The sequence below is a fragment of the Castanea sativa genome, chromosome 10 (genome assembly GCF_040712315.1).
Source record: "Castanea sativa cultivar Marrone di Chiusa Pesio chromosome 10, ASM4071231v1".
Classification (NCBI taxonomy): Eukaryota; Viridiplantae; Streptophyta; class Magnoliopsida; order Fagales; family Fagaceae; genus Castanea; species Castanea sativa.
Window position 1 is genome coordinate 37578470 of NC_134022.1, and position 22291 is coordinate 37600760.

Here is a 22291-nt window from a genome sequence, read left to right on the forward strand (position 1 = left end):
TATGAAGTGGCATTCCAACAACAATACCAGATTTTTTTCTTAATTGTTCCAATGCATAAAATTTTTGTAGCAAGTAAGGAAAAAGTAATGAGATAAAGATCAATGGACTGCAAAAGAGCCCCAAATTTGAGAACTACTAGAAGACCTCCATGATCCACAATAAGAACCAACAAATCATCAGTAAGTTTGCAGCAGATAGTCATTTGTAATAATCAAAAAGCAAAGAGGACAAAGCTACAGAACTGCAAAGCAACTCTCCATTAAAAATTTGATCAGCTTTAGGTGACCAAAATATATGTTGTGCTAGTCACAATCAATCACCCCTGTAAAGAACAACTAATTGAAAAAAGGAAAAGACAAAAAAATTAACTTCTAGCTTTATATTCAAAATTAAAACCAACACCAATAATTCACACTTCCAGAAACATTGGCATCAGTCAGTTAGAGACTAGAGGTTCAAGTTTAGTACAATAAATTTACTAGCTACAACTAAAACAAGATATACCAGTAACAACTGGGTCCAACTTAACCTTTTTTTCATAACCTTCTTCTTTCTTGATTTCCACTAGAAACAACCAACGATATCATTTTTTCAATACTGCCTGCAAAGCTGAAGTTGCTATGTGTTAACAATTATAAGAAAAAAGGTCAATTGGACCACTATAAAGATTTTACCCAAAACAATGCCATCTAGAATAAAACAATAAATTATTCAAAGGATAAAACAATAAATTATTAAAAACATCCCTCTCTTCCATAAAACATTATTCAAAGGATAAAACATAAAATACCCTAAGTGCCAAAGTAGTGACCTCCCTAACAACCACATTATTCAAAGGATAAAACAATAAAACACTAAACATTTCTCTTCCATAAAACATTATTCATAGGATAAAACATAAAACACCCTAAGTGCCAAAGTAGTGCCCTCCTAACAATCTTGCCTCCTCTTGAAGAAACTTAAGTTGTAAATATGGTTCTTCCATCACGACAAACATCTCTCTCTTCTCTCGTTTCTGAAAAATACGTGCTGCCATGAGGTAGAGTTCGGAACCCTTCTCAATGCCATCTAAGGTGCACACGCGTTCCATGACATTACGAATAGTACTACTTGGCTCCACTGAAAAAGCTGAGTTCCTTAACTCCACAACATCACAGATACGACTAAGCTGTTGTGTCAACTGTAATGCTGTTCCTCCTTTCTTCCCTTTGCTCTGTGCGGATGATGGTAAAACTCACTTCTTTCCTTTCTTTTGTGTTGGGTTAGGTGGTTGTGTGAGGTTAGGAGTTTCATCTTCATGAACGTCATCATCATCATTTGGAGAAGATGAGTCAGCAGAAGTATCACTTAACCCCTCCTTAGGTGTCTCAAGATCATCAGGTAACACACCTGAAGTGGGGGCCCATGCTAAATCTCCTGTGGCCGCAATGTCCTTAAACATAATGTCTAATAAGTCAACATTCTCCAAACCTTTCTCTCGAAATTTTGCAGCTTCAGGAACCTCCTACACTTTTGAATAATTTCATTAATAACTCAAATAACATGGTTTATCTACTAATACAAAATATGTAAAATGAGTTATACAAAACATACCATTAGTTTCCTCTCCCACCACTCATCAGTTGCAACTATTGTTCCTTTGGCTGCATCCCATCCCAATCCAGTTTCACTTCCCTTCAACTTATTCCAAAGTACCCAATCTTTCTTCAAACTATCCCATTTATGCTTATACTTCTCCCTAGGATATTCCTTTCCAGTTTTCTTTTCAAAAGTTGCTATAATATTTGTCCAACCCTTCTTACTAAAGTGGGTATTAGGTCGATTACCCTTAAATACTTCATCCACACAAGCTTCACAAAAGATAGTTGTTACTCTTGATGGCCATTGAGCTCTAACATTTGAGCTATTTTGTGATGGCTTACCCATCTAAAAAATCATAAGTTTGTTAATATCAATGTTCAGCCAAATACAGCAAGTTTTACAACCAAACCCATGAGAAAATTGAATAGTAGGAGTAATTTCATAACATTTCTACCACAAAAAACAAAAGCATAATTTAATGAATTTGGAAAGGGGGCCCCTCCCATAGAATGATAGAATAATTCACATATTTTCTTGGTACTTTCTCTCTTTCACAGATATTCTTGGGAAAATAGAAGAATTGAAATTCCTTAGGTAGGCTGATGTCCCAGCTTTGCACCTTTAGTCACAAACCCAGCGTAAAGGTTTTATGTTGTGTTCACAAATTAATCATGCAATTGGTTGGTTGCTTTCACTGCAATATTCGTAATTTCACATATTGTTAGTCCAAAACTAATTAATTGTGATGAATAAAGTAGTGCACGTGCTCTGTCTACTAAGGAAATTGAACCAATCAACATAGGACTTTACATGCAATCCATAGTTGTCATTAGGATGCTACATTTTCTGGGCAGCTTTTGATATCCTTTACTTGGAGTACACTGACATCTGCGCAGGCCTGGTTAAGACCAAGCAGCAACCTTGACTACATTTTCTGGGCACTTTCTCATATTTATTAAACAAAAGCTCCCTAAGTTTCCTAGGTAAGTTCTACAACCACAAAGAATCAAACATATTCAATAAAAGAATCAAACAAGATCACGGCAACATACATAGAACCACAAAAAAAAAAAACTACAACTGTAAGAATCACATTGTACAGCAGCAAAACCATGGAGGGCTATCTGTGAAACAGAGAGAGCTCTTATCGGCAGCAACAACAAACAACAAATCTATAATTTCTAATATTTTGAGTTAAAATGGTGTAAACCAACATGCCAAAAGCCCAAATATATATCATAAATTCAAAGATGGGTAATGGAGAATAGTTACCTGGAATTGCGATGAAGAACGGCGATACACGGAGCAGAGCAAAAACTGCAAATCGTGAACCAATCCTTGTGAAACTGATGCGTTAAGGCAGAGGGTTAAGGATTTATATATGGTGAAGGGAGAGGACTGTAGACACAACGGTAAAGCCAGAGGCTATTTTTGGATTTTTAGCAAAAAATATGAGCGGAATCACGATTTGCAAATCGCGCGGTATCGAAATCGCAATGGAAAATTGCCTTTCCTGAAACGTGAAAATCTGCTGTTTCAAAAACGCAATCCCACCAATTTCGCCCAGCCAAACATATCGTGATTTCTGCGATTTGCTAAACGGGCGTTTAGCTTTCTCAATACGCCTAAACAAACGGGCTCTAAGTAATACTAGGCTCCAAGGTCCTTTTTTTTTTTATAACAATGGTCTAGGACTGTCCATACTTGACTCATACCCAAGAGAACCATTTGACCTGAATGAATCTGAATTGAAAGCCAACCAATCCGATCAATGGGGTAGTTGATGGTGGTTATGTGCCAAGCAAATTTGACATTCTTGGTTCGAACATCAGTTTGGGTTTTCTCCCTACTCATCAAAGGTGAACTGGTCGACAAATCTAATATGCTTTCTTTGGATGTTTCTCGTTACCTAATTATATCTCTTTCTCAATCACTCAGTCTGACAAATGTCTACCCCTCCTCTCTCTCTTGATGTTTCTCACTACCTAATTTTCTCTCTTTCTCTATCACTCAGTCTAACAAATGTCTACTCCTCTATCCTATCCTTTGACAGAGATCTCAAGATCTTCACTAAATCACAATGCTCAAGCCCAAAAAATCCTAGTCGATCATAGCAAGATTGCTCACAAGATTTGTCTCGCGGTTTCAACCGATCTGAGCAATGATTTATGCTCATCGAATTAGACAACGACTTGTATATCAAGGGTCAACAGTAGTTCCAACTTCATGAAACTCGATAGAATTGGGTCAATCTTTATTTTTACCCCCAAACCCAAGTTTTGAGATCTTCTAGCACACCCAAGAAGGCCCCAAAATGAGGGAGTTTAAACCTAGGATCTAATGAGATCTTGGGAGCAACTAATCCAACCTTTGAAGATTTTTTATATCCAAACCTATTGAGGTTTAAGGTAATTGATTGATATACATAAAAGGAAAATGCCAAAAGCATAAACTATTTTTCAAGAAAAATTTATAAACTACGAATGTGGTGAGTTTTTAGTTGTTTATTATTAAGTAAAAAAACTATGTCGATGATAAGTTCGGATGAAAACAAAAAAAAAATTTGTGAAATTAATGTTTTGTTAAAATTTTATAAAATAATTTGCGACAATATATTAGTTTTATTTTTTATTTTTTGCTAAGGTAATATTACTCTTCATACAATACTTACTATGGGGATTTTTATTAGGTGGGTTCAGAGTCTTTTGGGTAAATATTGCTAAAAATGAAGTTTTTTGTGGTTATAGTCACTGTTCCAAGTTATTTGGGAAAATGAGGAGAGAGAGTGAATTTCAGCAACAGTGTTGCTGAAATTCTAAAAAAGTAGGAGAAAGAAAATGGAAAATGAGGAGAGAGAAATCTTGGAATTTCAGCAACAGTGTTGTCGAAATTCCTTCTGCCCAGCCCCTACCCGAATCAGTGAGTGCCCAATGCCCAAAAGCAACAAAAAAAAAAAAATTGGTTTGTGGTAATCCCATTGCCGAAAATGGAGGGAAAAAGGTAAAAAAAAAAAAAGAATTATGGCAATAGGATTGCCGAAATAGGGGGGAAAGAAAAAAAAAAAAAAAGAATTGTGGCAGTGCCGAAATAGGGAAGGAAAAAAAAATTCTGGCAATGGTATTGCCGAAATAGGGGGGAAAGAAAAAAAAAATTTGTGGCAATGGTATTGTCAAAATAGGGGAAAGAGAAAAAAAGAAAAGAAAAAAAGAGAATTATGGCCATGTAGTGCCGAAATAGGGAAAAAAAAAAGAATTGAGGCAATGGTATTGCCGAAATAGGGGGAAAGAGAAAAAAAGAAAAAAAGAAAAGAAAAGAGAATTGTGGCCATGTAGTGCCGAAATAGGGAGGAAAAAAAAAGAAGAATTGTGGCAATGGTATTGCCGAAATAGGGGGAAAGAGAAAAAAAAAAAAAGAATTGTAGCCATGTAGTGCCGAAATAAGGAAGGAAAAAAAAAAAATTGTGGCAACAATATTGCCGAAATAGGGGGAAAGAGAAAAAAAAAAAGAATTGTGGCCATGTAGTGCCGAAATAGGGAAGAAAAAAAAATTGTGGTAATGGTATTGCCGAAATAGGGGGTAAGAAAAAAAAAATTGTGGCAATAGTATTGCCGAAATAGGGGGAAAGATTAAAAAAAAAAATTTGTGGCAATGGTATTGTCGAAATAGGGGGGAAAAAAAAGAATTATGGTAATGGTATTGCCGAAATAGGGGGGAAAGAAAAAAAAAAGAATTGTGGGTATTGTGGCAATGCTATTGCCGAAAATGTGAAAAAAATTAAAAAAAAAAAGGAAAATCAATCGTGACAATGACATTGCCGAAATAGAAGGATTCTTATCTGCCTCAGACAAATTCAAGTAGTACATATATTCTAACACGTGAAAGTTATAGAAAAAAAAAATATATATATATATATATATATTGATGTGACTCAAACGGTACTTGAATAAAACTTTGCTAAGATTCTTTGCTAAGAATCAAACGGTACTTGAATAAGAATCTCTGCAAAAAAAATGATTGATGTAACAAAGAGAACCTATCTCAGTTTGCCTCCGTGACAAATGAATTTATTTAGTCTTTTATTTCACATCTTTGTAATAAAAGGCAAGCCCTTCCTGAAATTTTCTCACAAAACATTTCTACTTTTCATCTCTGCCTGAAGCTTTCTCACAAAACACTTCTACTTTTCATCTCTCCGATTGTTCAATTTTTCTTCAGTTTTGCTTCAACGTACACAACTAAAGATTGTAAGTTTTTGGTTAATGTAAGTTTTTTTGTTTTTTGCTTCTTGCTTCAGCGATTATGATTGTTGTTGTTGTTGTTGTTGTTTTTATTCAAATTTTAGATTAATGAATTTTTTATGGTTAGGACTACAAACATTTTTAATTTTGTTGTTATTTTGTGTTTATTTATTATTATCTAATTGTGTTTTTCTTTTTCTTTTTTGCAAGTATCACTCTATAATTCTCACTCTTTCAGTTGGTATCACAATTATCGTAAGCATCTCAACTCTCTATCTAATTAAATTTACGTATATGTTTTGTTAATTTTGAAATTATTTAATATTATTTATTGTTATTATTAATACATGACCACAAAAATTGTAATAAATTGTATTATTGTGATATTTTTATAATCAATTTTACTCTGTTATTATCAATTATTACATCATTACTTGGAAAAAAAATATTGCATAATATGTTTGTTGATTTATAATAAAGATATGTATGTGTATTTTTTTTTTTAGTACAATAAATCGTACATTTGTGTTTCTTTTTCTTTAAAGTTTAGTTGACATAAAAATTAATTATATGCTTTATGTATGGTTATACTAATGTTATTATATTTTATTGTTGTTCTTTTGTTCTTAGAAGATATTTATGATTATCTGATTATGTTTTTTTTTTTTCTTTCTTTCTTTTCTTGCAAGCATCACTCTATAATTCTTACATTCCTTCACTTCGTATCACAATTGTAGTAAGCTTCTCAGCCCCTAATTTAATTGGAAATTATTTGCTTAGTTTGTAATTTTTTATATAGATGATTTGTAAAAAATGTACCTTCAGATATTGTAATTTTTTAATCTCAGTATTTATATATTAAAGATACTGTGAAAACGCATATTCAGATATGGTTTAACTCATTGTAGCATTTAATGTAGGATATATTTGAAATGGAGCCTGGGTCATTCGATCATTCTCTGCCAACCCAACAACAATATCACATTTCTAATGATGCAAGGGAAGGCAATGTATGTTGCGAAATCCAAATTTATTAATATCCTAATAATATCTACAATTATTCAATTTACATGAAAATAATTTCAACATTAGCAATATAACATTGTACATTTTTTTTTAAAATTCAGGTTTTCACGTTACGAGTGCGACCCCAACGGTTTGCACCCCCCAGCAGTTAGGCGAGCAGGGGTACATTGCCTTCCATTGCATCATTAGAGATGTGATATTGTTGTTGGGTTGGCAGAGAATGATCGAATGACCCAGGCTCCATTTCAAATATATCCTATATTAAATGCTACAATGAGTTAAACCATATCTGAAGATGCGTTTTCACAGTATCTTTAATATATAAATACTGAGATTAAAAAATTACAATATCTGAAGGTACATTTTTTACAAATCATCTATATAAAAAATTACAAACTAAGCAAATAATTTCCAATTAAATTAGGGGCTGAGAAGCTTACTACAATTGTGATACGAAGTGAAGGAATGTAAGAATTATAGAGTGATGCTTGCAAGAAAAAAAAGAAAGAAAAAAAAAAAAAACATAATCAGATAATCATAAATATCTTCTAAGAACAAAAGAACAACAATAAAATATAATAACATTAATATAACCATACATAAAGCATATAATTAATTTTTATGTCAACTAAACTTTAAAGAAAAAGAAATACAAATGTACGATTTATTGTACTAAAAAAAAAAAATACACATACATATCTTTATTATAAATCAACAAACATATTATGCAATATATTTTTTTCCAAGTAATGATGTAATAACTGATAATAACAAAATAAAATTGATTATAAAAATATCACAATAATACAATTTATTACAATTTTTGTGGTCATGTACTAATGATAACAATAAATAATATTAAATAATTTCAAAATTAACAAAACATATACGTAAATTTAATTAGATAGAGAGTTGAGATACTTACGATAATTGTGATACCAACTGAAAGAGTGAGAATTATAGAGTGATACTTGCAAAAAAGAAAAAGAAAAACACAATTAGATAATAATAAATAAACATAAAATAACAACAATACTAAAAATGTTTGTAGTCCTAACCATAAAAAATTCATGAATTTAAAATTTGAATAAAAACAACAACAACAACAACAATAATCATAATCGCTGAAGCAAAAAGCAAAAAAATTTACATTAACCCAAAACTTACAATCTTTAGTTGTGTATGCTGAAGCAAAACTGAAGAAAAACTGAACAATCGGAGAGATGAAAAGTAGAAGTGTTTTGTGAGAAAACTTCAGGTAGAGATGAAAAGTAGAAGTGTTTTGTGAGAAATTTCAGGAAGGGCTTGCCTTTTATTACAAAGATGTGAAATAAAAGACTAAAAAAATTCATTTGTCACGGAGGCAAAATGAGATAGGTTCTCTTTGTTACATCAATCATTTTTTTTGCAGAGATTTTTATTCAAGTACTGTTTGATTCTTAGCAAAGTTTGATTATTAGTAAAGAATCTTAGCAAAGTTTTATTCAAGTACCGTTTGAGGCACATCAATATATATATTTTTTTCTATAACTTTCACGTGTTAGAATCTATGTACTACTTGAATTTGTCTGAGGCAGATAAGAATCATTCTATTTTGGCAATGTCATTGCCACAATTGATTTTCCTTTTTTTTAAAATTTTTTTTCACATTTTCGGCAATAGCATTGCCACAATACCCACAATTCTTTTTTTTTTCTTTCTTTCCCCCCTATTTCAGCAATACCATTACTATAATTCTCTTCTTTTTTTTTTTTTTTTTCGGCAATATCATTGCCACAATTTTATTTATTTATTTATTTATTTTTATCTTTCCCCCTATTTCGGCAATACTATTGCCATAAAATTTTTTTCTTTCCCCCTATTTCGGCAATACCATTGCCACAATTTTTTTTTTCTTCCCTATTTCGGCACTACATGGCCACAATTTTTTTTTTCTCTTTCCCCCTATTTCGGCAATATCATTGCCACAATTTTTTTTTTCTCCCTATTTCGGCACTACACGGCCACAATTCTTTTTTTTTTGTTTTTTTTTTTCTCTTTCCCCCTATTTCAACAATACCATTGCCACAATTCTTTTTTTTTTTTCCTTCCCTATGTCGGCACTACATTGCCACAATTCTTTTTCTTTTTTTTTCTTTCTTTCCCCCCTATTTCGGCAATCCCATTGCCATAATAATAATTTTTTTAAACCTTTTTCCCTCCATTTTCGGCAATGGGATTGCCACAAACCATTTTTTTTTTTTTTTTTGCTTTTGGGCACTCGCACACGGGCATTAGACACTCACTAATTTGGGCAGGGGCGGGCAGAAGGAATTTCGACAATACTGTTGCCGAAATTCCAAAATTTCTCTCTCCTCATTTTCCATTTTCTCTCTCCTACTTTTCTTAGAATTTTGGCAACATTGTTGCCAAAATTCACTCTCTCTCCTTATTTTCCTAAATAACTTAAAATAGTAACTATAACCACAAAAAACTTCATTTTTAGTAATATTTACCCAAAAGACTCGGTGGGTTCACCTAAAATATTTAATCATGGCCGTCTTTGACCATTTGGACACCCACCACAATCCCCATGCCCCGCACCGTTGATCTCTATGGAGCAAATTCTTGTCCCTATTCTATTCTCCTTCTAGGATCCACTGCTGCTCAACCTCAAGGACGCTCCTACCCCATGTGATTAAAAAAAAAAAAAGAAGGAAGACAGAAAATGCCAAAAAGTTTTTGAAAAAACATCGCGAGCGGGATTGGACCACGTGGCGGCTCCTAAGAACTCGACCGTTGTAACTTGTAATTACAGCTTATTCAAAACCCTCCCATCCACCACTCTCTCTTTCCTCGTTCGCCATCTTCTTCATCTCAATCTCTCTCTCTCTCTCTCTCTCTCTCTCTCTTCCTCTCTCTAATGGCGATCGCTACAGAATCCCCACAGCAAGAGAAGGTAATTCAATTAGGGAGGAAAATGGTTCTAAGTTGTGTTGTTAGGGTTTTGATTTGCAATCGCTGGGTTGGGTTTCTTTGTTTCTCAGATCTGAATTCCCTTTACCCATTTGCTCGATTTGTCAAAATTAATGGCTTTTCTTTGTTTCTTTAGCGAAATGCAAGGAAATTTCATGGTCTAATTGGGGAGAAATCCCATTTTTCAATCTTTGGGGCTTTTGAAACCCAACCTCTCTGGGTTTGGAAGCTAGGGTTTCTTCGCGAGGGTCTCTTCTTGTTGTCCTTTTTCCTCTTTTTGGTTTTCGGGAATGAATGGAGGAAAACCCCTAAAATCGCGAGGTCCCTTCATCACACCCTCTCATTCTTTCCCGAGAAATAAACAGAGCGCAGATTCTCTCTGTTTTTATTTTTTTTGGTTGATTTAAGCACATGGAGTTATGGATTTTTTGGGGGGCTGTGGGTTGATTTGGCTCAATATGTAAAATTTGAGCACCACAAATTTAAACTATTAGGGTTAGGGTTCGCAGATTTGAGGTTCTGGGATGTTGGTTTATACTTTTTTTTTTTAAAATCTAGTATTTGTCTGTTATAATATATCTGCTACTTTTTGTTAAATCTTTTGGTAATGGGTGATTACTAGGAATTTTAATTCTGTGCTTCATTTATATAGGCCTCTTCAGATGTCTCACCAGTGGAGAAAAGAAGATGGACACTCAATGACTTCGACATTGGAAAGCCCCTCGGAAGGGGAAAGTTCGGTCACGTCTATTTGGCAAGAGAAAAGAGGGTTAGTTTTCATGTGCTTTGATAATTCTCTATGTGATTTGTTTATTGTGGAATTTAAAATCTTTTAAAGTAGTAGTCTGTGTTTTATCAAATCCGAACACGCTTTATGTTCTTGCTTTTGTCTTTGTGCCATTGCTAGGGAAAATTTACTTAGGAACTTGAGGAAATGAATAATGCATTTAACTTATTGTTCAATTTTTAAGTTGTTCTAAGTGTGCCAAGAATGATGGTCAGTTGGATTTTTGTTTTTGTTTCTAAAATCTCTATCAAGAAGATTGGTGAATGTGTGGTCATGTCAGTGTGTCTATATCTTGTATTGATTAATATCTACATCACTTATTGGTACTTGTTGGTTTACTTCTTTGCAAATATGTTACCTAATTGATCTCTATGTATTTCTGAAACAGAGCAATCATATTGTGGCACTAAAAGTCCTCTTCAAGAGCCAGCTGCAACAGTCTCAGGTTGAGCATCAGCTACGCCGGGAAGTTGAAATACAAAGTCATCTGCGACATCCCAATATTTTACGCCTCTATGGATACTTCTATGATCAGGTAAATAGTAATCTTAAGCTCCTTTGTTCTGTGTGAAGCATGAATTTTGTAGTGGAAAAATATGATGCTGATTAACCATTGCAATGCGGTTATTTGCAGAAAAGAGTTTATTTGATATTAGAATATGCAGCCAAAGGTGAACTTTATAAGGAACTACAGAAGTGTAAATACTTCAGTGAAAGACGTTCTGCTACTGTAAGTTATTTTTTTGCCATGCTCTCATTTTACTTCTATTAGTTTCCCCTCCCATTAATTCTTAAAGTATATTTTAAGGTTTTTGCTAGCTACTACCTAATTTTTGGTTCCTCTGCCTTGTTTACATTCCCAAGGCGAAGTTCCTTAAATAGTGGTATAAAACTGTTGAAGAATTGTTGTGGTGTATTGTTACTTGTCACATCTTATTCTATAACGTATAGTAGGGGGCAGGGGCTTCATGTTTTCAGCTCATCTTTTATGCATGGCTAATTTGAAGTTATTGTGTGTGCCTATGGCGCATGAGACAGTATGTTGCATCACTAGCCCGTGCCCTTATATATTGCCATGGAAAGCACGTGATACACAGAGACATTAAACCAGAAAACCTTTTAATCGGTGCACAGGTGATGACCAACCTCCTAGCCACTATTTGTTCCTCTTCATCCTTATTGGATGTACTCTTGTATTAATCAAGTCATTGTGGGTTTTCTTTGTCAGGGTGAACTCAAAATTGCAGATTTTGGGTGGTCAGTGCATACATTTAATCGCAGGCGAACCATGTGTGGTACACTTGATTACCTCCCTCCTGAGATGGGTATGTACACAAGGGACTTTTCTTCATTGAGTTCCAACTTCTATTATATTATATGTTTGGTTTTATCTTTATGATGCAGTTCTGGGTTCAAATTGATTCTGTTTGTCAAAAAGTTAATTTGTTTTAAATGTTTGAGAATTACCTTACATGGCAGCTTATATGATAACTAATTTCTCTCATATAATACTTGCCTAACAGTGGAGAGTGTTGAGCATGACGCAAGTGTGGATATTTGGAGTCTTGGTGTCCTTTGCTATGAGTTCCTCTATGGGGTCCCTCCTTTTGAGGCTAAGGAACACTCAGACACATATAGAAGGTAAGCATGACTTGTAGAATGCGTCAACATGATCAAAATCAGTGTCTTCACTTGTTCACCCACTATTAATGCTTTTTGTTGAGAGAGGTGTGGAATGCTAAAAAATTGGTGATGTTTAAAGAAAATCCTTCCCCTTGTAAAATCTAAGTTTCTCCTAAATGGATTTTCACGTTGCCTATAATGCTTGTTATACTATATTGTACAGGATTGTGCAGGTGGATCTTAAGTTCCCTCCTAAACCAATTGTCTCTTCTGTTGCAAAGGACCTTATTAGTCAGGTTTCACATTTTTGCTTTGCGCTTATTCCACTTAGCTAAAGATTTTTTAATTTTCTTTTAAAAGGTATGCTATGCCTGATTTTCCTCCCTTTTTCCATAACCAGATGCTTGTCAAGGATTCTTCTCAGCGCCTGCCACTGCACAAGCTTCTTGAACATCCATGGATTGTTCAGAATGCTGAGCCCTCTGGTATATATAGGGGTTAATCAGCTTGCCAGATGTTGGTATTTTCCAATTCAAGGGTCACTGTAGCATGTTTGTACAAGTGATTCAGTCTTATCCAGTGCATTTGTGTCATTCATATATATTATGAATTTGTCCTGTAAACAATTCTTTGAAGATGATTTGATTTGCCCATATATATATATTTCCATTATATATTAGCTAAAGAAAAGAATTTGAATTATTTGATCATTCGCATTAACAAATAAAAACCATTACTAATTTATTATGACTACTGTTTCATATGACTCCCGTGCATATTCCAAACAATTGCTTGGTTTTTTATGAAAGAATGAACGGTGACAAGATAATAATAGCATTTATCTGAATCCCAAGCTGGACTTGTTAAGAGATAACTGTCCGTCTAAGAAAATAAGAAAATACTTATTTGGGGCTGGGTACAGTGAGAGAGGAATAAGAAAATAAGGGTTTTGGTAATTGTTTTTTCCCCTTATTTTTTGTTTTCAAAAACAATTTTATACTTTTGAGACAAAAAAAAAAAAAATTGTTTGACAACTCAAAATGGACAGAAAATAAAATTGCTGTTTTCAAAATGCTGTTTATGAATTTGTGAAGGAAACTTTTTTTTTTTTTTTGATACAAGATAGAAATTATACACTAACCTAATCTATGTATATATGTGTATGAAGTTCCCTCCTGGAGACTTGAACCCCACATCCCATAAGCATTTATACTTATGAAGTGACTATTACACCAAGGGTGTGCGGTGGTATTGGTGAAGGAAACTTAAAACATGCAAAACTATTCTCAACATATTATAATATTTTCTATTTTTTTTTTCTTCAAAAAACTTTTTTTTTATTTTAATTTCAACTAATTAAACATGTTTTTGATTTATATTCCCAAAAACAAAATTTTGAAAATAGAAAACAGAAACTGTTACTAAATACTAAACATAACCTAATTATTTGGCAAAGCTATAGTGTCTCCCAAATTTGGACAAGAATTGTAACAAAATTCTTTTTTGTCTGATGGATATGCATAAACTGATGTACCCTAAAGAATTGCAACAAAATCCTATTTTGCCTGGTGTACTTGTTTTAGGGTTGATTAGGCAAATTTTGAGCCTTGTGCTATTTTTGGCCTATTCCAGGCTAAAAGAGAGCGGAAATCTTATGAAGTAATCTTATTTTCTTCAGCGGAATACTTATCCATAACTGCAAAATGGCAAAAACACATATCATATTGCACCATATGATTTTACAAAGGGTAAGGACAATTGTACTGCCAGGAATCTCAACCTAAATAGGCTCGAAGGTGTTGAACAACACAGTGTCAAGTGCTCTTTTATGTCAAACTCCGGATATCTTTAGTCAATGACTCGTCATCTTTAGAATTTCCCTCCATCCAACAACTGGGTTTGAGTTTGAGGTTCTTCGTTTTTAAATTCAGCGACATCTTTAGGACTCAGAAAGCTTGGCTGGTTGGTTGATGCAAGGACTCTTGCCCACATCCTGTCAGTAATCACAACCTTGTTCTGCCTCTCAGTGATCCGCTGTATATAAAAAATTCAGACAAAAGATCTCTCTAGTAAGTCTTTTGGACTTTGGTCAAACAGAAGATATTCATTAAAAGAGTGAAAAGCAAGTAAGAAAATGTAACTGAAGAAAAAGAGCAATCAAAAATAAAAATTTATCCAAAACAATATAATATTTTATTTTATTTATTTTTGTTCAATGGAAATGGAATAACCACTCATGCAGGAAATAAAGTGCATGAAGAGGTATCTTGAATGTTACCTCCAGAGATCAAGTTAATTTGTAAAGATAAGAAATACAACACATAAAAGAGTTTATTACATTCACCATTTAACCTTTTTCTTTATATTTTCTTTTTAAAAGTCATTTCCTTGGTTTCAAACACCACTTCCTTTTATGCTCAGATTCAAACAGATAATTAGTAACTAACAACATGAATTAGAGTCAAATGAGACCGTTGATGTTAAAAAACAAAATAATACAGTGTTCATCTAGGGTGGCAGAATTACATACATTGAAAGGAATCATAGCATGTCTGCCATTGACTGGCCCAACTATGAAGCCTGTATAACCAGCCATTGCACCATGAACTGCACTGTGAGAAAGAAGCGTGCTGTAGACATTGTCGGAAGCATTACCTGGAATTGCTCGGATCATGTAAGTAGGATCTGCAAGATTAACTTGTTAGAATAAAATAGTTGTAAAATAGCGAGATCAAATTAGAGACTGATTTGAAAATAAAGAAAACACAAATACACACAAAAAGACACAAAATCTGAGGCCACCGACCTATATGTTTAAGATTAATGACCATCTTCTGGTGTCCTGAAAAATGATCCTACAACAAGAAAAGCTAAGACTGTTAATAGACCAAAAGAAATCTATATTGAACCTCTGAAAAATTTAAATATCTCCATCTGTTTGCCTCCAATAAAAAAACGATATCTCAAAACTGAGGATAATATTAGGATCTCTTCACTAACAATATAATTAGCAGTCTTGTTGCAACCAGATGATTGAACAAACAGATCTGGCAGCAGAAACTTGTGCCAATTACTTGCTACATCAAAGGAGTAAAGAAAATGAGTAAAATATTAACCACTTCTTTAAGAATTCTTCAATGAATCTAGCACCATACTACACAGCAGCTAAGGTTACTAATCTTACTAAGATCTAATCCAAAGCAAAACTTTATGAAACATTGCATGATATTGTACAGAAGATGAAGCATGTTATGGCATACAGAAACTACAATATGGATAAGCTGATGATATAATTCTTCAAATGGTAGAATACAAACATAGCTGGATATGAGATAAATATGATATTATATATATATATATATATATACACACACACACATGTCTGTGTATACATACATGTGTGTGTGTGTGTGTGTGACAAGACCAAGTTACACCTAGTACAACTCTTTATTAATGTTACACCGCTCAATAACTTCTTATTTAATTAATATATTAACAATTAACCCATTAGGTTATAAGTTTTCATTCTTCTTAACATGCACACCAAATTTCATATTAACTGGATGTTATTTACTGTTTGATCCACAAACTCATGTTTTGCCTACAACTTAAAAAAAATAAAAAACAAACAGACAAACAAACATTGTAATTTTAACTTTTTATAGATGAGATAATTATTGTTCTTTGATCATCTTGAAATTTTGCCAATATGAAGGGTATTAGGAGAAAATGTAATCTAACAGTGGCTTTGTCAAAACATGCATCCAATAGAAAATTATTGAATGGTATACCATTGCCAAAAGTTTCGTCAATGCAACGTGAACCCAACTCTGTGTGTGTGTGTTCAAATATAATGTAGGCAGTTTCAGCAAGGAAAACACTTGTAGTTGAGCCGAGTGTTCTCCTTTTTCTTTAATGAATCTATAAGGGCAGCCCCTTGCCCCAAAAATTTACAAGAAGATTCCAGAAACAACCCCTCCCCCCCCCCCCCTCCCCAACCCAAATTACAAAAAAGGTTCCAAGTTCCCCGTTACACAGAGGCCCACAAATTGTACAAAAATATGCCAAAAACTTTAGGATAATAATTATTTTTTCTCAAAAGAAAATACAGGTAGGTTTTGCATTCTTTCCCCATCTCCAAGGCCCCAATGTAATATGAAAATTATTGATTATATAAAAGATTAGGCTTTTTTTTTTCTTTTCAATACATGCATGCTACAAAATTTCTCATAATACTTATTATTTTTGTTTTTGGAGAAATTTTTTTTGAAAATTAAAATTGACAAAATTACTTAATATCAATTATATCACAAGCTTCAGTAGAGTATCTATGATCGATTGTAAAAGATATGTTAATAAAATCCAAATACAAAAAGTTATTTTGTATTTTGTATCTCAAAGGCAAAAAGTATTATTTTCAATACAAATTTATAATATACAAATTTAAATAAATATTATTTCATTAATATTAAAATATTTTTAAAAGTCCAATTAAAGTTTTGGCCTTAAAACCTCAAATCCTGTACACTTATAAATAAGCCATGTATTCTGTAGATGATGACATGATAACTTCATTGTGAAAACCCCAAGGTTATATTTTTATACATCCATAATGTGGACATAGATAACATGTGCATGCTTCAATTATAAACCAATTAGATAAAAGAGATTTAAATCCAAAATTGATAAAAATTTTAAGATATTTTTCATTTCACAAGAGATACCTTGATCTTCTGAGATAGCCATTGCCCAACATCTGGTAGTAGCTTGTTTCCTGAGGCATCCTTCAAGTCCGAATTTTGCACGCTCTCTGAAAGAAGATCCTGCCCTGCTCCCTCAGCTACCACAATTACCATATGCCCATTTTCTTTAAGTCGTTTTTCGATATATTCAAAAAGTCCACCTTTTCCTTCAAGATAGAAGGGAGACTCAGGAATCAGACAACAATCCACATCCCGGCTGGCAAGAGTAGCATACATAGCAATGAAACCTGCATCAATAAAAGAGAGAAATTATATTGATTACAAATATGTAAATACTGTATAAATAAATTAAAATCATAAATGCAAAGCTTTAAAATTCACAAGAATATTAAAGACAAACACAGAGCTTACCACTGTAGCGTCCCATTAATTTTACAACACCAAGACCATTTTCAATGCTTCCAGCTTCAACATGAGCAGCATTAATGGCACGTTGAGCTTCTTCAACCGCAGTATCAAAACCAAAGGACTTGTCGATAACCTGAATTAATGGAAGGTCCCACCTAAGTTATTTCCAGAATTAATGTACATAAAAAAAAAAGATGTGAAAAATTAGATTTAGTATGGTTAAGTGGAGTGAATAAGAACCGGAATGTCGTTATCTATGGTTTTAGGAATTCCAGCAACTGCAACTTTGAGGCCACGCCGTCTAATTTCCTGCACCATCAGAGCTAATATATTTTAATATCTAAGCCACAAGTACAATGGTGGGCTAAATGTTGGCTATATGTCAGGTCAGGTAGGTTAAGCACTTATGATAACATGAATGAAGCTCAACCCATTTAAGATACCAGTAATATGGATCCAACACATATAACCCATTATCTTCATTATTATTTTATATTTCATAACATATTAATTAAAGAATCAAAGATTTCTATGAAAGGAAAGGTTGATAATAGCAATTTCTGATCATTGTTTATGTTATAATTGATGCTTTGATAAACTCTACAGAAGAAGTTACGTAAAGTATAATAATGAATTGAAAATATTTTATATTCATTATATAAATTACAGTTTCTAGGCAGAGTACGGTGACCTGTCAGGTAAAGGAAGGGATGGTCAGCCAAACCAAACACTTATAAATGGGCCAAGAGAGTGCAGGTCAATCCCTCAAAAACAAGGGAAGGTTCATAGATTGTCAAAAATCTAAAGCCCTATGTTTTACATTCAGAGTAGAACAATCACACACACACACACACACATACAGATACAGAGAACAGCAGTGTTATGCAGTAACAGAGATGCATACTTTTTTTTTTCTTCTGGTAACTGAGAAAGACACAAGGACAAGGGTGCAGAAATAAATAGAATAAAAGATGTAAGAAATACGGAGGAAGAGTCTAAGAGCATTTGATGATGTCTATGCACAGCCCAGGAACATCAGTAGACATCAAATGACTAAAACCTGAAATAATCACAGAACTCTGGCAGACCATTCAAGTTAGTGACTCTTAATTGTTGTGCATGTGTGTGCGAAAAGCCTTAGGAAACTGTTTCTTGACTATGTATTTTATCGGCTGGACTTGCAAAGTAAAAGTTAGGTTAAAAGCTAATATTGAAGAAGAATAGTGTATTTATCTATCCATTTATATGTAGACATGGGGGAGAGAGAGAGAGAGATTTTGCTGCTAATGATCAAGATCAGGTGAAGTTGGTGATAAATTGTGGTTGACACAGATCTAACATTTTGCAGAAATCTGATACTAAGTTGCTAGCCACATCCTCTATCGAGTGGCCTGAAGTATCACATTCAACATCCCCAAAAATTGAGAAGAAAAGATTACATTATTAGGTCCATTCTATCCACGATCTCTTACTGCCTCTAATTTGCTAACTTTAATTACCTCAAATATGACAGATGCTCCTTTCTGAGTTCCATCTCCTCCAATTATATAAACCTGGAAATTTGTAAGAAATAATAAATACTTAAACCTAAAGAACTGTGTACCTGGCTCAAACAAATATATAAAATGTACTTTAAGTTTATTGACTATACAAAAATCATTGCAAAATTATTAATTGAAATAAATAAATAAATAAAACACTTTCCACACCTGATTAATCCCACGATCCTGAATGCTGTCAACTATCTTTGAGGTATCATGGCCTCCTCGTGATGTCCCAAGGATGGTACCGCCACGTTTGTGGATATCATCAACAACCTTGGGTGTTAAAGGAACGGTATTTTTGGCATAGAAACCCCTGTATCCTCCCTAGATACACATCAAACATAATCTTCTGTCAGCCACTGAACCACAAAGTGAATCCCAAATTATGAGAGTGAAACATTAAGCTATGAGAAATATCAACACTTCCTCTCCTTTTCCCCTTCTTTTTAAAAGTCATATCAAAACTTTATCAGCCAATCCTGTATTGCTAAGACATGTTCTAATAACAAGGTTCGTCCATGTTCAAAACCTTGACCTCAAGTGTGTTAATCCACGATGTAACTTTTATTCAGATATGGTGTTATGCGCAAATATATGTCCAGGTGCTGTACTTGTCTGCTTTCCATATGTTTTATAGTTTCCATAAATTTAGATGCATCAAAAATCCAATAACTCAAAATTATATCATGCACCATCAACATTGTACTCTAGGGTGAAGCAAAGGTTTCAATGGCAAGGTGCTGATGATAATCAAAACCTAATTACAAAATTGTGTTGCCCAACCTAGACAAGCCTCTGTGAAGGTAGATAACATAGGGACATAAATTTTATGCTTTTGGTTCTTGGATTATCCAGAATTGATTATTTTCTAATTAATTTTCTTGATATGGCCCTATCCTGCATCCTCATGACATTTAGTTGAAGGTCAGCATGTTAAAACTTAAAAGCCATAGGACAACTGAAAAAACGGCAGCCGCAGCACAAACCAAGGTCACACCAACTTGCACAGAATATAGAAAATTTCAGGAAAATTTTTTTTTTTGAAAAAACATATTGATATGACACTTATAATATTTTTTCTTTATTCAGTAATAGTAGAATCTTCTAAATTTCTACAAGCCTTAAGCATGTACTGCCTGTGTTACCCGAAAGCCAATGCCAACACTAAAACCAATACTAGTAGCTCTAAATTCTAATAAAGACATGTTCATAAATGGTCCTCCTCATGGACATAGTTTTTGCTGCATTCAGTCTTAAATTAATTGGAACCACCGGCTCCTATGTTGTTATGCCTTCCAGCTAGCATTATTGCTAGGTTATATACATGACATGCATATGACTGATCATCTTAAATTCACATACAGTCTATTTTTGAATATGAAATGTAAAGATTTATATGCTCATTGTAATTCATAGAAATTGACTCTCGTCTCACATTTACCCTTGTTTTTCCTTTGTTGGCAATAATGGGGAGAGGGATTGGATTAACTAAAGCTTTTCAGCTATGTGATTCTTTTTAGGAAAACAATAAGCAACATAAACATGTAAAGCATAAAAAAAATCATAACTTAGCAAAGCGTCAGTTAATGTGATTACTCACATCTATCCCAAGGATTTTATTGACACCATACATGTGATAAAGGCCACACACAATTTCCCTAATCACAGTATTGAGCCCGGGGCACAGACCACCGCACGTCACAACACAGGCATGAACTTCATCCGACTCAAAATAGATCTGCGCAGCACAATAAACATGTCACTAACATAAAATCCAACCAAACAAAGCATAAAGATAATTGAAAAAAAAAATTAAAATTAAAAACCATCAGCATTCAGATATGACAAGAATCAAGAAGTTTAATACCCTTTGGCGAGGTCCAGCACGCCGAAAGTGGACCCCTCTTGGGCTATCCTTGTGAACAACAATCTGTATTATGAGCAAAACCCACAAATTTAAATGTGCACTAATCACAATCTATAAAAAGGGGCATTCGAATCAAATGTAGCAGAGATCAGAATTACCTTCTGAGCAACTGAATCATCCACATTAACAAAATACTGCCTGAAATCAATGAATCAAAACCAGTAAAAAATATATATAAAAAAAAAAAAAATTAAATTAAATTATTAAAAAAAAAAAAAAAAAGCTATTACTTACCTAACGACTGAATAAGCAGGATTGAATTGCAATGGATTTGCAGAAGTCTGCCATACAACACAGCATCCATCAGAATAAAATATATTGATCACAATTTTTTTTTTTTTTTATAAAAAAACATATAAACTCCAATGTTTCAATGAGCAATGTGCAATAGTAAAATTTGTTAGTTTTTTCTTTTTTTTCTTTTTATAAGATTAAATTAATCAGCGAAAAGGACATTGATCCAACAACAATCACTGTTAGTTACTACTTGGTAGGACCAGATCAAAACCTAAGGAATTAATATATATATAAATAAATAAAAAGTAGAATTCAGAGAAAAAAAAAGGAGCGAGAGAGAGAGAGAGAGAGAGAGAGTGAATATACAGGAAGATCAGGAAGATAATCGGTGAGGTGAGGAACATCTTCGAGAACGTAACCAGCTTCGCCACAAGTCAGTTTCATATTCGTTTGCGAATTTTCAGAGCACTCCATTCCCTTCCCCATCCAAAGAAAACCAAAGAAAACCCCGAGATTTTTTTGTGTTTGTTTTTTTTCTTTCCTACTTTATCAACCTCAGACTTTAGAGAATTTTAAGTGTTTACTATTTATAAAGAGCGATGCTAGTGTTGACGGGATGTGACTCGCAATTTGTGAGTGAGGAGAGAGAAGCGACGTCGGTTTGAGTTTTGACTGTGAATTCGTCGGCAATTGTTGCTATAAAATATAATTAGACAGCGCTAACATGGTCGGTGGAAAATATTTTACACCCAATTAAAGCAGTGTAAGATACAAATTATTTTACAGTATTTATATAAATTCAAATTGTAGTTAATTTTTTATTAGTTTTTATTTATATTTATTGTTAACATCATTTTTTTTATTTAACAATAATCATTCACACATACAAATATAAATTATTTTATAGAATTTATGTAAATTTGAATTATAGCTTATTTTTTATTAGTTTTTATTTAAATTTATTGTTAATCTCATTTTTTTATTTAATAATAATTACACATTATATTAATAATTTATAAAAAAAATTTGTAAAATAATTGGTATTGTGTGGCATTAATCTTCCTTTTTAAAAAGAAAAAAAAAATAAAAAAATAATTGTGCGTGAGATGAATGATTGTTAGATTCGACATTTTGTGACATTATGACCAGTGTCCTGGTTTTGGGGAAAACAGGTAGCGGCTTTGGGTTTGGTTTTTTAAAAGCAGTAGTTTTTTACTTTTCTGGCTACTGTTTAAAAAAAGGAGTGAAGAAAGGATGTCGT

General features: G+C 33.3%; 2 protein-coding genes and 1 pseudogene across 2 annotated transcripts; 1 reads left to right on the forward strand and 2 right to left on the reverse strand.

The window, feature by feature from the left end:
- Window positions 1-874: 874 nt before the first annotated feature.
- On the reverse strand, window positions 875-1927 carry LOC142612529 (L10-interacting MYB domain-containing protein-like; annotated as a pseudogene).
- A 7704-nt stretch (window positions 1928-9631) lies between these two features.
- Window positions 9632-12901, forward strand: LOC142612838 (serine/threonine-protein kinase Aurora-1). The gene is made up of 9 exons (XM_075785004.1): window positions 9632-9784; window positions 10454-10570; window positions 10977-11123; window positions 11223-11318; window positions 11627-11722; window positions 11817-11913; window positions 12112-12229; window positions 12435-12507; window positions 12612-12901. The coding sequence occupies exons 1-9, from the start codon at window positions 9749-9751 to the stop codon at window positions 12711-12713; spliced, it is 882 nt and encodes a 293-aa protein (XP_075641119.1). The 5' UTR covers window positions 9632-9748; the 3' UTR covers window positions 12714-12901.
- A 951-nt stretch (window positions 12902-13852) lies between these two features.
- Window positions 13853-21729, reverse strand: LOC142612723 (ATP-dependent 6-phosphofructokinase 6-like). Its single transcript, XM_075784859.1, has 13 exons — window positions 21397-21729; window positions 21028-21074; window positions 20892-20931; window positions 20734-20796; window positions 20467-20604; window positions 19032-19190; window positions 18822-18875; window positions 17563-17631; window positions 17326-17455; window positions 16936-17201; window positions 15018-15066; window positions 14742-14896; window positions 13853-14245 (listed from the first exon to the last, which is right to left on the reverse strand). Exons 1-13 carry the CDS (start codon window positions 21514-21516, stop codon window positions 14081-14083), a joined length of 1455 nt encoding a protein of 484 aa, XP_075640974.1. The 5' UTR covers window positions 21517-21729; the 3' UTR covers window positions 13853-14080.
- Between the last annotated feature and the right edge of the window lie 562 nt (window positions 21730-22291).

What these genes read in the sequence shown, in the direction of transcription:
- LOC142612838 (XM_075785004.1), top strand. Translation starts at nt 9,749, where the DNA reads ATGGCGATCGCTACAGAATCCCCACAGCAAGAGAAG. An exon ending in AATCCCCACAGCAAGAGAAG is followed by an intron (nt 9,785 to 10,453) that starts GTAATTCAATTA and finishes TCATTTATATAG; the next exon opens with GCCTCTTCAGATGTCTCACC. An exon ending in ATTTGGCAAGAGAAAAGAGG is followed by an intron (nt 10,571 to 10,976) that starts GTTAGTTTTCAT and finishes TTTCTGAAACAG; the next exon opens with AGCAATCATATTGTGGCACT.
- LOC142612723 (XM_075784859.1), bottom strand. Translation starts at nt 21,516, where the DNA reads ATGGGGAAGGGAATGGAGTGCTCTGAAAATTCGCAAACGAATATGAAA. An exon ending in GTGCTGGACCTCGCCAAAGG is followed by an intron (nt 20,605 to 20,733) that starts GTATTAAACTTC and finishes TGTGCTGCGCAG; the next exon opens with ATCTATTTTGAGTCGGATGA. An exon ending in GGCTATCTCAGAAGATCAAG is followed by an intron (nt 15,067 to 16,935) that starts GTATCTCTTGTG and finishes TTCTTGTTGTAG; the next exon opens with GATCATTTTTCAGGACACCA.